The sequence below is a fragment of the Mustela lutreola genome, chromosome 7, assembly GCF_030435805.1.
Source record: "Mustela lutreola isolate mMusLut2 chromosome 7, mMusLut2.pri, whole genome shotgun sequence".
NCBI classification, from domain to species: domain Eukaryota; kingdom Metazoa; phylum Chordata; class Mammalia; order Carnivora; family Mustelidae; genus Mustela; species Mustela lutreola.
Window position 1 is genome coordinate 119,795,014 of NC_081296.1, and position 15,946 is coordinate 119,810,959.

Below are 15,946 nucleotides of genomic sequence, written 5' to 3' on the forward strand. Positions count from 1 at the left end.
ACTCTTGATCTCGGCTCAGGTCTTGATCTCAGGGTCTTGAGTTCAAGCCCCTAGTTGGGCTCCATGCTGGGTGTGGAGCCTACTTAAAAAAAAAAAAAAAGGAGGGGAGGTTAGCATAGTGCCTTGGTGTGTATTAAGCACTCCATAAATGTTAGATAAGAGGTAGGTGGAATATAAGCCTAGTTCGTGACATTCACATAGAATAGCAGTGAACTGCATTTTAGTAAGTTATATTTTAATATATTTTGGGTTAATTGTGTGATTATCAATAATCTGATTAAGCAGTTTTATAGGAATTGTGTCAGTCAGGTGTTATAGACTGAGTCAGTAATGAAGAATTTTACTGTGTGTTGAAATAAAGTTCTTTTCATCTCTGAAATAACAGTGAAAGTCAGTGGGGGAAATAATGTTGCCTTAAGCAGCTTACATATGTAGTGAGATTAGGTTTCACTTTTTTTTTTTTTTATGATTTTATTTATTTGTCAGAGAGAGCACGAGCAGGGGGAGCGGCAGGCGGAGGGAGAAGCAGGCTCCCTGCTGAGTTAAGAGCCTGATGCTGGACTCTGGGATCCTGGACTCAGGGATCGTCATCTGAGCTGAAGATGGGTGCTTAACTGACTGAACCACCTAAGTGTCCCAAGTTTTACTTGGTTTTATCAGTTTCTCTTACTGACTCAGTCATTCTAAAGTGTTTTTCACTAGGTCATTTTTGCTACACATTTTTAAATAGGCATTGATAGAATTGAGTTTCATTACCATAATTTAAAGTCTTATATTTAAATAAAGCATTTGTCTAATTTTGCAAATATTGATGTGCTTGTCTTAATATTTGCTTACATTTTTTCCTGTTGTGTGATGGATGCCTTTCATATCTGTCTCTTATATTCTTTCCCATTTATACAGGTTTTCTTAGGATGCACTTACTTTGCAGGTAGTTCTTGTAGCATTTTCTGCAGTTGGAGTACAGCACTTATCAAATAGCATTGCAGTATATAGGGGTCTTGTTTATTTGCTTATCTGATTTCCGTTCTAGATTTTTAAGTTCTTAAGGATAAAAACTCTGCCTTAGCAGTCTTTTTATTATCAGTGACTATCCAAGATTTTTTACCAAGTGGGTACTCATATTATTGAATGAAAGTGTACATTAGTAACCCTTTTTAGCTCCAGGATTTGCAGTACAGTAATCTTTAAAATTGACCTTTTGTTCTTGTTTCTCTTGTTGTGTAACATTCCCTTTATGTTTTCTTGCCTTCTAATACTATCTGGTCAAAGTCAGAACATTATTCATGCCCTCCATAGCAAAGCACATTATTGAAAGTTCAGTGGATTCTAAACTTGGTGACGTTTGTATCATAAGTCTTCTTTTTTAGATTCTTCTTTCCTGTTGTGATGATAAAACCCTACTCCTGGTCCTGAAAATACTCTCCATTGTTCTTTCTTTAGTCTAATTTGTAGATAGCAATAGATACAAATATTTATTATCAAATTTGCTTAATATTCTTGTTCGGATAACTCAGAAATGATTATTAGGCAGTTTTTTAAGGACAAGGCAAACTGTTCTCTCATTTTTTTTTTTTTATGGCCAGTTGAATTGCATACCAATAAGCCATCTAGGTAGAGGTAATCATCTACTAATTTGCTGACCTTTAGAACATATTTTTTTTTCTAGTAAGCTGTAAATCACTTGAGGTCAAAAGTTGGAATCTCTTACAGTGTTTTTACAGACCTAAAAGTCATGGTATATGTTTCAGGGAAAGTAATTGACTAAGGATTGACACCCAGGATTAGAAGGGATGGAGAAACTATATGGAAGAGGCATAGAAATAGGTATCAAGAAACCAAAGTAACAGTCATGTGAGTCTAGTTAATTGGGATTTTTTGAGAGTTTGTCATTGTGCGTTATTAACATGATGAAAGAATCAATGCTATCAAAATTATGAACCTGACTTTTAAATTTTAAAGTATAGGTAGTCCCTTTTGAAATTTTTCGTATAATTATTGCTCTTATTCTTATGGTAAACTGGTTTCCTCTCATTTTTAAATTAAAGATGTAATATATTCGTTGTGTGGTAGAGGAAGTTTCGAGTATGAAAGAGTCATGCTCCTAATGATTCCTAAAGTGCTTTAAGAATTTTTTTTATGGAATTCTTTATTGTTGTATTATTTGTGAACTTGTTTAGAACTGTGGGGATAATATTTTGGTTACTTCTTTTTGTGAAAAGATTCTAGAACTCTTGAAAGCCCTTTGTTGCTGCTGCTAATTTTATAGAAGGTAGCTATAATTTAAAGTTTCTGTGGTCTTTTTTTCCTTTCAAAGAGGTAATATCTTTGTGTTTTTCCTCCAGATTTTAAAAGTAACACATTTATTTTGGTCAACATTTTGTAAGATACTCAAATAGTACATAAGTGCAAAACCTGAGAGTTCTGTTATCTTTGCTTTTTCAGAGATATTAAGTGAAGACAGTATTGTGCATATTCTTTTAGATTTTTTGCTAATAACTTTGTAAATACCCTTTATGTGCATTTGTAAAAGTGATATGATATATAAACACCATTCTGAAGCTATCTTTATTCACTTGCTTTTGTTCCATGTCAGCTCATACAGAGCTTCAACTCTAGCAGCCACATTAAAAATTTTAAAAGAAATAGTTGATATTTATTTAATGGTATATTTTATTTAACATAATGTATAAAATATTACTATTTCCACATACATTAAAAATAATGAGAAGTGTTACATTCTTTTTTTTCTGTATAAAGTCTTTGAAATCTAGAGTGTATTTTACACTGACGCACATCTCAATTAGAGTGATAAATTTGCATGGAAATACTTGATATGCTTTTAGATTTTGTTAAATTTGCAGGTGAAAACATAGATTACCATGCGTTATTCCAAAGACACTTTGTAGGATAAATTTCTAGAAAAAAAACTGATAGATCAAATGTTTATTTTAAATTTTTGGTAGACTTTGCAGAATTGTTCTTCATATTGTTGTCCTGGTTTATAGAGGCAGCAGTACATAATGCCTGTTTTCCTTTGTTGTCTCCAGCATGGGACAGGATTGGTCCTCACACAGACACACAGAAACCTTATACCAAGATAAATATTTTTACATGTTTATGCTACTTTTATTTACTATAAATATTTTCTTGGGGAGAACAACAGAAAGCCAGACCCAGAAGTCCTGAGAAGCTGTGAGGAATTAAGGTTGAGGGTGAGGATGCAAAAGAAGAACTCAAAGATGTAATAATCTGCTCTGGTACCAAGTAAATCAAGGTCTTAAAAAATTTACCCCCATGTACACTTTCTTAGGACATTTGGAGGTCTCTCAAGGAGAAGGGAATAGATGAAGGGGAAAGAGGTGAGGAGAATTTCTTAGGGTAAAGATGAGTGAATGAAGATGATTTAGAGAATCAATTCAGATTGGAGCATGTTTTTGACCGATCCCATGCAGAAAACAGATGGTAAAATCAACCTGAGCAATAGGAGAGAGTTTAATGAAGGGACTGTTTGCAAAAATGTGAGTGAGTTGAGATAAGGGAACTGAGAAACATCTCTGGGTTAGCAACAGCCGGATACCCGCTAAGCCTAGGCCTGAATGGGAAAGGAAGGGAATAGTTACTGGAATTTATCAGTTACTACCTTAGGAGGGGAGCCACCTAGTGGAAACTGTGGCCTTAGAGGAACCTAACCTCTACCAAATCACAGGAAGAAGCTTGGGGGGATGAAGAACCCAGTCCTCTCACTGCCTTCCCAATAGTCACTTCTCCCTAGCCAAGCACACTGGAAGTTAGAAGATAAGAAAACAGGAATAATGCAGTCTGTGGAGGTCAACATTCTTAGGCCTGGAGCAAATGGAAAAAAGACGAGTGAATCTGGGCACAAAGAAAATATCCAGCTTAGAGCTAGAGAATGGAGGACTCCAGAAGGATGGAACTTTAAAAAAAAAAAGAAGTGCTCGCTTCGGCAGCACATATACTAAAAAAAAAAAAGAAAAAGAAAGAAAGAAAGAAAGGAAGGAAGAAACTGATACATTACCTGATTTATTTGAATATGTATAGTAAAGAGTATGTTGATTTTTCTACCAGAATGTATGGGGATATATTAGTGATTTAACTAAAAAGGGAAATATAACTTATGGGGAGAAGGAAATGTATAAATAAATGCTACAGCAGGGACATAGATTAAGTACCCTAGAAGTGTAGGTTGTGGATGGAGTCGGCAGGAGTAAGGAAGATTTTGTAAGACTCTTAATGTTAGAGGGAAATTTTAATAGATAAAGAATTGAACAGGAAGGATTTTTATTTCTGGGTATAAGAAAACAAGTATGTCAAAGCTGTGGACTTGGGAAAGTGCAGGGCTTGTATTAGAAATAGCTAGAAGTTTGATTTGGAAGATAAGGGAGGGAGAAACAAGGGAAAAATATTCTAGTACTAATTCAGGGGTAGCCATTTGAATGACAGGCTATGGAACTTGAAATGGGTTTTCCAGAAGTTGTTAAAGGACCCTGCAGTCAATCAGAACTCAGTTTGAGGCCCAGCTGTACCATTTAGCTTTTGACATTGGGCAAGTTAGTGTCTTTTACTAAGGTAATTAGAAAATTCATCAAGGAGATGGTTGTGAGGGTTAAATGAGATGATGCACACTAGGTGCTTAGCACAGTGGATGAATGGTACATAGTAAACCCATGGTAAACAGTAGCTTAAGGAAAGGGAAAGGCAACAAAAACTTTTGAAAAGAGACATTCATGGTAATAGGTGTGCTTCAGGAAAATTTATTCAGCAGTACAGTTGACCCTTGGACAACACAGAACTGCCTGGGTCCACTCATATGTGGGATTTTTTCCCCCCTGTAAATACAGTACAGTCCTATAAATGTATTTTCTTCTCTTTATGATTTTCTTAGTAACATTTTCTTTTCTCTGGCTTACTTTATTGTAAGGTCAGAGTATATGATACATGTATCATACAAAATGTGTGTTTATCAACTGTTTATATTATCAGTAAGGCTTCCTGTCAACAGTAGGCTGTTAGTAGTAACTCTTTACCCCCATGTTATTTCAAGGGTCATCTGTGTAAAGTGAGTGGCAACTAGATCTAGACCAAGATTGGGGTGACTTGAAGTTCATAGAAAAACCCATGAGAGAGATAATATGATGTTAAGATAGTGGTATGAGAAGCTAGGGGTATATGTAAGATATAATGGAGGGATATTTTATGCGGGTTGGTATAATTAATTATTAACATATTTAGGGGTATTACAGTTATGATTTGCAGTACTTATATTTGACCCTGAGGGATAGCTAATTTATCTGACAAGATTAGTCTGTCTCGTCTGTTTTATTTTTATGCTATTCATTTTTCAAGGTATAAATAAATATTATTAAAAACAGTTTGTCAAGGTAGGACATGTGGCTCGGTTTGGCAGCACATACTGAAATTGGAACAATAGAGTAGAGAATAACATTTTTTAAATGTCACTAGGAAACTAAAATGTAGCTTAGTGTCAGTTTTCAAATTAGAATTTCCATGCATTTCTACCATTTCTCCACTTGACTGCCTCTCCTCTGCTGAGTATTTAGAAACTTTGAGCAATAGATGGTATGCTAGCAGTCTGATGTTAGAGTAAACTTGTAGTCTGTTAATATCTAAGTGAAATTAATTAATTACTGTCTCATTTTATGGAGCAGTTGAAGAAAAAAGTGGGATTCTAATCATTTTAAAAGTAAAAGAATGATGTAATTATGTGATTTTTTTAAAGAAGTGTGTAGTCAGGGTGGTTTCAGCTTACAGGAATGTAGCTGACATTGTATTGTGGATCCACATAGGGGTTCACTGATCTGGATTTTAGTTTCTGTTCATTGTAGCTCTGTGACTTATCCTGCAATGTCTGTGTATTTTCTGGAAAATGGAGATTTCCAACCTACTTATCTTTCAGGGAATCTGGAGAGAGATCAAATGAGATAATGTGCTTGAATTTATTATGGAAACTTTAAAGCTTTACAAATGTAAGCCATGAATATGTAAATTACTTATTAATTTTTATTTCTAGCCTATTTTCTTTGGTTTCCCTGTCTCGCAGTAACAGCCTGCTAAAAATTACCCTTTAAAATGGATTTTATCATCTTTCCACTTCTCCCCATCCGCCTCTTCTCCCTCCCAAAGAGAAAAACCTTATTCTCTGAATTCTTCTATTTTAAGGGCCCATAATTTCTCTCAGTTTCAGTTGTCATGCTCAATATTTTAGAATTCTCTTTGGCTACTGGTCTCCTAGTCCTGTCAAGTCATCCTTTGTAATAACCATTATTTGAAGTTACCCCTTTTTCGTTCCTTCTGCTACTTCCTTTATCCTCCTAATGCATAAAGTATTAAAACATTCTCTCTATTGGCTGGCTGCTCTACTCACTTTCCCCCTGGTCAACTCTGGTTACAGTGCAGATACAACTTTCTAAAAAGCCAATTTTTGGTTCTTTTTTTTAAACCCAGAAACCCATAGTTTCCCATTGCCTACAGGAGAAAATTCAAACAGTTTAGCTTAGCATTCAGAGTCAACTCTCACTTTATCGTCTATCTCTTACACTGGCTCTGTTCATTATCAAGACTGTTCTTATTCTCTAACTAGGCCATATATATTCCTGATTGGTAGCAATGTACTGGAAAGCCATATTACAAGTAACTTTATACCACATATTTAAATATCCTTTTCTGGTCAGTTTGAAAATGTTATAAATTACCTTTTGTCCTGGTACCTTTACAAAAACTTGACTAACCTTTTGGACATACTTAATCTTTTATTACCAAGTTGTTGAGATGATAAAGTAACCAAGTAACCAACCACTTGATATCTTTGATACTACTGTTTGGCTTTTAACCAATTCCTGCTGTGAATTTGTGGTCTTGAATATCTGCAAAGACCTTCAGCTTTGTGTTTAATATAAGCAAATGGGACATTTTTCTCACTGAATTTACAAATAAAAAGTCAGCAATAACTTTTGAGCTAAATACTTTACATGAGTAGCCCAAATGTATTTGAGTTGTAATTCATACTTACTTAGTTTTAGATATAGCTAAAGTTTCTTCTTTAAGAAGATGGTATATGGGCCATTCTTTCATTTTGTAGAGTTTTTTTATATGGTTTGAATACATGATTTGTTTTAAATACACAATGTATGTGAATATACATTAGTCTTTTAAAAAATAATTTTTTTGAGGGATGCCTTGGTGTGGCTCGTTGATTAAGCATCTGCCTTTGGCTCAGGTCATGGTCCCACGGTCCTGGGATGGAGCCCCACATCAGGCTCCCTGCTCAGTTGGGAATCTGCTTCTCCCTCTCCTTCTGCCCATTCTCCCCGCTCTTGCACTCTCATTCTCTCTTTCAAATAAATAAAACCTTTTAAAAAAAATAATTAATTTGAGTATCTTTCCAAGTGTTCATTTCTGTCACTTGTATATCTTCTTTCATAAATTGGTCAAAGCTCTTGCCCTGTTGTAAAAAATTAGATTTTTTGATTTAATGAATTGTAAGAGTCTTTATAGTGGTCATAAATATTTTGCAAATATTTCTCCCTTTTTTTAGCATGCGTTTTCATTTTCTGAACGTGATCTTCTAGTGGGATATTTTGGGGTGGCATATTTTGACACCCTTCAGTAGATTCTAAAAACTTTGTACAGTCCACAGATCTTAACAACGTACTAGATAATATGGCTTAAAAAAGATCAAGATCTTGAAGATTGTGGTATAATTAACAACAATAGGAAAGTTGAGGTCAGTTTGGGATATATTGAAATTGAGATTCCTGGTGGTATCTATATAGAAATGTACTTTCTGTCCCATCAACCTTTATTTCTGGATCTTCCCACAGCTGACTTTTTTTTTTGTCATTTAGGTCTCAATGCAAATATCACCTCCTAAAATAGGCCTTCCTGGCCTTCTTATCTAATGCTGCCCCTTCCAAACATCACTGTTTATTATAGTTTCCCTTTCTCTCTAGCTCTTTATCTGAAGTCATCATGTTTGTTCTTTACTATGTTACTCTGACGGAATGTAAGCTCTGTTAGGACAGCAGGATCCTCTCCTTAGTCCAGTGTAGCATCACAATTTCCCCCTCTGAATTAACTGTGGTTCCTGTCAAATTCTTTTGTATCTTTTTGGATCCTTCTCATTTTCTCAGCATCGTAAGCTATTCATAATATTTAAAATTGGTCCAGAGGTTGTAGTTAAAACTAAGAAAATACATAAACTGCATTTTTGTTTGACCCTTAACCTAGAGTTCAAAGGTATCATTAAAAATAATCTGCAGGGGCACCTGGGTGGCTCAGTTGGTTAAGCTGCTGCCTTCTGCTTGGGTCATGATCCCAGGGTCCTGGGATTGAGCCCCTTGTCAGGGTCCCTGCTCAATGGACAGCCTGCTTCAACCTCTGCCTCTGCCTGCAGCTCTCCCTACTTGTGTTCTCTCTTCATCTCTCTCTCAAATAAATAAATAAAATCTTAAAAAAAAAAAAAAAAAGCCTGCAAAGGTTCTTACCAGTTATGCTTGCTTCTTTTTCCTCACTGATTTCAGGTAACTTACACTGAATTTAATTGAAGCCCATTAAATACTGGAGGAGATTGGGGTGCCTGGGTGGCTCAGTGGGTTAAAGCCTTTGCCTCCGGCCTTTGCCTCCGGCTCAGGTCATGATCTCAGGGTGCTGGGATTGAGCCTCGCATCGGGCTCTCTGCTCAGCAAGGAATCTGTTTCCTCCTCTCTCTCTGCCTGCCTCTCTGCCTACTTGTGGTCTCTTTCTCTGTCAAATAAATAAATAAAATATTTTTAATAAATAGATAAATATCGGAGGAGATTAACATTTTTACTACTTCATACCAAGAAATCCTAGCCATTTGCAAACAGTTAGGTATCATACTGAATTACCCATTTTCTCTCACTCTTTCCCTCTAAAAAATACGGCAGACCTTTATACTTGTCTCTCCTCTGTTTTACAGAGTAAGAAAGTTAGCCTGAGTTCCGTGAAAAACCAGAGAAGAAAAACTAAGAGGATAGTAGACCAGTTCTTTCCAATTTGCATAACGTAAGTTCTTTTCACTATTCTTGGCCTGAATCTTCTGTTAGCTGACAAAGCTGTTTCTATGGAAACAAATAGTCCAACTTCTTAGAATGTCAGAGGAATGCTGATCACTTAAAATGAGACTTCCCAGCTGCTAGTCAAAAGGCACTGCTTGTGGGAGAAGGGGAGGAAAGATGAATTGTAAAAAAAAACAAAACAAAATAAAAACAAACTTGAGTTCTGGACACTAGTGTAGACTACCATCTTCATGTTTCCCAGCTGTCACACAATGGTTCTATTTCTTCATGTGGCATTTTCAGTGGGCCTGTATCCTTCAGGCTATTTCCAGTCACCCAGTCTCAATCTTTTTTAATTATTTGAAGCTTATTTAACTTCCTTTTACCCCCTTCTCCTATAGCCAACTCACATAACCAAGGCTCTTTCTTCCCAGTTGGTTTGAAGTTAGCATTGAAACAGCTTTGGCCTGCCAACCTAAAAATTTGTTTTCTTCTTTTTTCGACTTTGTAAAGAGTTTTGACTTCTTTCTTATTTTTATTTTTTTCTTGGTTCGGGGTATGAGATGGAACTCTGAAGATGTGAAATGTGGGCTTTTGAGGCATTTTAAAAACAATTTATAATTAGAAGGTTGAGAAGAGAGGAATAGAGTACTCTTAGGGCCAGGAACCTGTTAACTCTATTATCTGCATAAGATGATCTTTTATTTACACTTAAGGAGGTAATTCTCTAGATTTCCCAGCTTCTGAATTGTCAAACAAGACTTTTTTTTCTTTTTCTTTTTCTTTTTCTTTTTCTCTTTTGCTTTTGCTTTTGTGTGTGTGTGTGTTTTGGAGAGGAAGAATATAATTCCTTTGGACTGCCACATTTTATTGATATGTATTGATTACATATATGATGTAGAATATTCATGGTTTGCCTGTTTAGGAATTATAATGAGCTGGATGCTGGAACTGTAGGACATAGCATAATATTTCTTTGATTCTGGAAAGACTTTTGAATCTTTGATGGCTTTCATGAATTAACTTGTGACCATTATAAAGTCTTTTGGAGTGTTCTTTTGTGAGGTCATTATTTAATCGAGGTGGTTTGGAAAGATTTCTTGAAGGAAATGGGAACTTGTGGTAGATCTTGAAGTCAGAAGATGAAAAGAGAAGCAGTTCATATTTCTTATTTCATAAGGCACTTGGGCAGGAAGAAGAAAGGTAATAGGCATAATTGAGGAAGCAAACTTTGAAAGTTTGTGTTGGAAAATAGTAAAAGTTTGGATTTACCTTGTGAGTCCCAACTCTGTTCTCTAGGCAATATGAAAGCCTTAGAGGTATTGAACATAGAAACGATTTACTCATATACTTAATCTATGCATTTGTCCTTTGCTAGATATCAGGACTATAGAGATGAATAAGATAGATCCTTGCTAATAGGTAGATCATTTATCCATGTGACCGGCAGTCACCTTCGGATTGTGTCCAAAACAAAACCTATATTACCCTTTAATTTCTGTCCTCTTCTAATTCTTCTTCCCCTGTGTTTTCCATCTTTTAAGGATATTTGCCATCCATCTAGTAACCCAAAGATAGTGGTCCTGGAGTCACACTTCTTATTATGAAGCCTCCCTGCTTGCTTGGTCCCTCTGCTGGACAGTATCATGGATCCAGAGATGAGTCAGTATGGTTCCTGACCTTTAAGGGCTTCTGGTCTGATGGCACAGACAGACAGAGATACAAATAGCTGTAGTCTAGTTTGATCAGAGATCTGACAGGGACTGTGGGATTTCAGAGCAGTCACATAACCAGTCTGGGGAGTCATGGAAATCTGGGGGAGGATGTATTTCAGCTGAGACTTTTAAAAGGAGTAGGCAAGGATTAGGTCCTAGGCATTCTGATTCTGGAGCCTGTTCTTTGAAACATTATGCTGTCTTGGGTAACAGGGAAGGTATAATGGCATTAATTAGAACTGAAAGTGGAGGAAGAGGATTAAGGAGAATATGAGGGGATTAAAGGGAAATAATAAGTTTAACTCTAGACATGTTAATTTCTAGATCCCTGTAGGACATTTTGGTTGATAGGCTAATGGGCAGGGATCCCATCTCTAAAACCTAGTACTTATCCAAGAGTAAATGCTCAGTTACATAAACATAGGAACGATTTACTCATAGACTTAATCTATGCATATGTCCCTTGCTAGATATCAGAGCTATAGAGATGAATAAGATCCTTGCTTAATAGGTAGATCATTTATCCATGTGACCGGCAGACACCTTCATTCTTCTTTCTTCTTCTTTACTAAATCTTTGATGACTTAGTGTCTTGAGAATTAGGGACTTATTTTTAAGGCCTTTTTTTTTTTTTTAAATTTTTAATTTTTTATTGTTTAAGGCCTTTTATAAGTTGGACCCAGTCAGACTTTCTAGCTACTATTCTCTGGGACAAGCCTTAGTTCATCTAGCCTCGTTTGTACATTTCCCATACCTTTTATCTTCTGCCTTTTGTTCATATGGTCTCTTATTTCTCCGTTCTGTCTTCAAGACCTACTTCAGCCCCCATTCCTCGTCTACAAAACAGGCATATTTGGAACTACTTTTAGAGTAATAATGGGATTAAATGCATGAATATTGTGTGAAGTGTTTGCAATATTCTCCAGCACGTAAGTGCTCAGTAAATGTTAAAGTTGTAAGTGCTGCTCCTTCTACTGCTACTACTACTTCCTTCTCTTCTTCCTCTTTCTCAGCTCTCCTCTTTTTGGTGTATGAAAGGCAGACACCAAGTAATTCTGTAACCTATATGTTTTTCAACATGTAGTCTAAGTCCTTAGCTCTTCAACTCTGTCAGTCTGCCTCCCTGCTTGCCTTTCCAGTTTTTTCATTATTCATATATGGTATGCTCACATTGTCCCACTCAGCTTTATTGCATTCTATTCTGTTTCCTGAAAGTGCCATATTTTCATGCTCTTCATTCTTATTGGTCATATGATTCCCTCTGACTGGAACAGACTCTTCTATCTGGCTAATTTTTAGTTCTTTGAAATACTGTTCAAAGAAATGTATCCTTATGTTTTGAGTGTTTGCTCTGACTTCTTACCACATACTAAGTTTCAGAGTCTATATGGTCTGTGAATTTCTGACATTTTTAGTTCAACAGATATTCACTGGGCATTCTCTATATGATACGTATTGTGTTGAGCACTGGGAGGTATAAAAATAAGACTAGACTCTTATCTTTAATTAATTCAGAATCTAACGAGGAGAAACCAACTGGGGAAGAATAATCATTCATTTTCTTTGCTGTCTCTCCCAGTAGATTGTGAACACTTCAAGGGCAATGACCAAAATGGAATTTTAAGCAGTTTAATACCAGGTTACCGAAATTTTTCTGAGAGTGAAAGACTAGGTCCTGAAAGAGAAGCATGAAAACTCTGACCCAGATCACCAAGCCCAGCCTCTTTTGCATGAGCTGTAATTCCTCCCCTCCATGATCTATTATGGTGACTATGGACAAAGCCTTACAGTTTTGAAGCTGAGAGTTTTAATTTCAGATCATAATTTGTAGGCTAGCATATAAGGTAGGAAGTGCATTAGCCATTATTAAATGATTTTTAAACCCCAGTAAATACTATAATTGGAAAAAGTTGAGAGCTATAATTTTCTGGAAATAATTTTTAAAATCAAAATTAAGTATAGGATTACAGTAACTCCCACATACATTTCTAGTTACTTATAATGAGAACATTAAATAAGCTGAATTTGCATAACATGTAATCAATATAAAAAACTTAAGAACAGCCTAATTTAATTCTAATAGTTCTCATTTTACTGGAAAAGAAGGCAATCCAATTATAAATAAGTTATCTGTGTGTAGATCACATAGTTACGAATAGAGAGGTTAAAATTTGGATACAAGACAGAAAAGTCTACCAAAATTCTTGTGAGAATGTGGGACGCCTGGGTGGCTCAGTTGGTTAAGCAGCTGCCTTCGGCTCAGGTCATGATCCCAGCGTCCTGGGATCAAGTCCCACATCGGGCTCCTTGCTTGGCAGGGAGCCTGCTTCTCCCTCTGCCTCCGTCTGCCTGTGCTCACTCTCTCCCCCCTCTCTCTCTCTGATAATAAATAAAATCTTAAAAAAAAAAAATTCTTGTGAGAATGTAATGCCTGGTGGCTTATGTAGCTTGTACCAGTATTCTTGCCTGCTGGTCTAGTGGTTTTCCTCTCAGTCTAAGTGGGATTTCAGAAATCTGAGACAAGATGTTGGAGAGAAGATTGGCTGGCATTTAGGAATATTGTCTGAAAACTCCGCTTTTGCTGAGTTGGCATATGCAAACAGCCAACCTGTTTACTGAAGTGATGCTAAACTCAAGGAGGTGTAGTAGGTTTATTATTGTAAATATTTTTAAAGTCTTGAACAGAGACGACTAATTGGATTTAATGTGTGGGTTTACACATATATAAACAATCTGCCTACTTATACCTAAGAAATGGCTTGATGAAAAGCTGGTGTCATCCAGTAAAATATTTTTCTTGTCTAAAATATGTTAAAGTGGGGAGCCTGGGTGGCTCAGTCTGTTGGGCATCCGACTCTTGATTTCTGCTTGGGTCGTGGTATGGGGTCGTGGGAATGGCCCTGAGTGGGGCTGTGCAGTCAGCATGGAGTCCGCTTTTCTCCCTTTCCCTCTGCACCTGCCCCTGCTTGTGCATGCTTTCTCTCTAAAATAAATAAATCTTTTAAGAAATAATGAAATATGTTGAAGGATTTTTCAAATAGGAGAATCAAGTTAATAATGGATTTTTAAAATAGAATCAAATTAATGCTAAGAATTAATATGCATGTATGCATTTTTTAGTTTTAAAACTTGCATACGGTATATCTCACTTAAAACTCAGAAAAAGCCTATGAATAAGTTTTCCAAAGAAATCCGAGGTTCAGAGAGAGAAACTGACTAGGCTTAAACCATAAAACCAGAGCAAGTGGCAGCAGCAGAATTAAAATTCAGTTTCTGATCTTTAAATCTAATATATTCTTATTTGCTGTGACTTCAACATTTTTTGGGTGGTAATAGATACTACCATTTTCTTGAAATGAATCCTCGTAAAGAATTAATTCTTAATTCTTTTATTATTGGGACTGGTTATAAGGACTGAAAACCCACGTAGTCTTTTTCTCACTTAATGTGATTTTATCCTATAGATGCCTTTGCTGCTAATTAAAGTTTCTTTTTCATTAGGTATCTCCTGCTTCTTATAAACTCCTAGAAGTGAATTGTCCCTGACAATGCTGCCTTAATCTCAAGTGAACCACCAGCATAGCTTGCTATATGCCCATTTCTTTAGCAGTTAACTAGGAAGCTATTTCATATCTCCTGTATTGAGTATAAAGTACTGTGTTGAGACAACTATATACATCTTTATACCTTAAGCAACCTATTCTCTACCAGACTAGTACCTAAAACTTTCTTACTTCCCACTTGGCTAAACTTTCCAATACATGGTTTTTCTCAGCTGTAGAATTAAACAGTATGCTTCAAATTCTTGGGAGGGTTGTTGTTGTTTTTTAATACCTTGATTTTCTCAGCATTATCTATAAAATGAAAGTACTTAATCTATATAGCCAAATAATGTTATACACTTATAAGATACTATATTGTGTATAGATTGGAAGTGGGCTATGTAAAATCTACTTTTATATTTTAATTCTTATACTTTTTTTCCCCATCTTTCCCCTTAGATTTCCTTCATGGATACATTTCATAGCATTATTATGTGATGTGAGAAGTTTTTTGTTTTTTTGTTTTTTTTTTTGAAGTAACATGGATTTTATACTACAGAATCAAGAGATTGGCTTTATAGGAGAAATTGATTTATAAAAAGTGGTACAGGTTTTTGTAGATAACCATGACAACATCCCATATGAATGGGCATGTTACTGAGGAATCAGACAGCGAAGTAAAAAATGTTGATCTTGCATCACCAGAGGAACCTCAGAAGCATCGAGAGATGGCTGTTGACTGCCCCGGAGATTTGGGCGCCAGGATGATGCCAGTGCGTCGAAGTGCACAGCTGGAGCGCATTCGGCAGCAACAGGAAGACATGAGGCGCAGGCGTGAAGAAGAAGGGAAAAAACAAGAACTTGACCTTAATTCTTCCATGAGACTTAAGAAACTAGCCCAGATTCCTCCAAAGACTGGAATAGATAACCCTATATTTGACACAGAGGAAGGAATTGTCTTAGAAAGTCCTCATTATGCTGTGAAAATATTAGGTAAGTAAGTACAGCAGTAGAATAGAAAATGCTTTACTTTTGTTTCTCTTGCCTTAACATGAATGTGTACAGGAAGGAAGAAGAGTATAATAAAATGTAAGTAGTAGCAGTTTGAATTCAGACCAAGATAAGTTCTTTTCTTGCAAAGGCCGTATAACCAGTCATCATCATTGTTTACTTTTAGTCACATAGAGCTAAAGCGTGTGGCTAAAATGTTCATTCATTACAACATGGATTTTAGATAAAATCTTTGAATTAATAATTTCCTCATGTGGGCTAACATAGCCTTGAAATTCACCTTTTATTTCAAACTCAAACTTTTATATCAAAATTACTGAAAAGCAGTTTCAGATTTTGAATTTCTGATTGCCTTGAAGTTCGTAAAATTGTAATGAAATTACTATCTGTAACTTATAATCTTTTTGGTTTTCTTTAATTAATGACTGCCAATAAGAAGTGGAGCTGTTCCTATGGCATCATATACATAAAACATGGCTCAAAACTTCCAAATTCCATTCTGTAGGGGAAAAAAACAAAACAAAACCTAGCGCCATGAGTTATTAGTAGATATAAACAAAAAAGAAATCTGTGACCAAATAAATTTTGAGAACAATGGGTTAAATAAGTTAAACCTCTT

The 15,946-nt window shown here is 35.9% G+C and overlaps 1 protein-coding gene across 5 annotated transcripts in view; it reads left to right on the forward strand.

The window, feature by feature from the left end:
• Nucleotides 1–15,946, forward strand: part of PALS1 (protein associated with LIN7 1, MAGUK p55 family member) — a 76,088-nt gene that overhangs the window by 7,684 nt on the left and 52,458 nt on the right. For 2 of the 5 annotated variants that reach the window (XM_059182381.1, XM_059182376.1), the window contains exons 2-3: nucleotides 8,981–9,066; nucleotides 14,776–15,309. In XM_059182381.1, the coding sequence (XP_059038364.1) occupies nucleotides 14,943–15,309 (367 nt within the window). In that variant the 5' untranslated portion in view covers nucleotides 8,981–9,066; nucleotides 14,776–14,942. The remainder of the gene's footprint in view (nucleotides 1–8,980; nucleotides 9,067–14,775; nucleotides 15,310–15,946) is intronic. The other 3 variants (XM_059182379.1, XM_059182378.1, XM_059182380.1) reach the window with 3 other exon arrangements.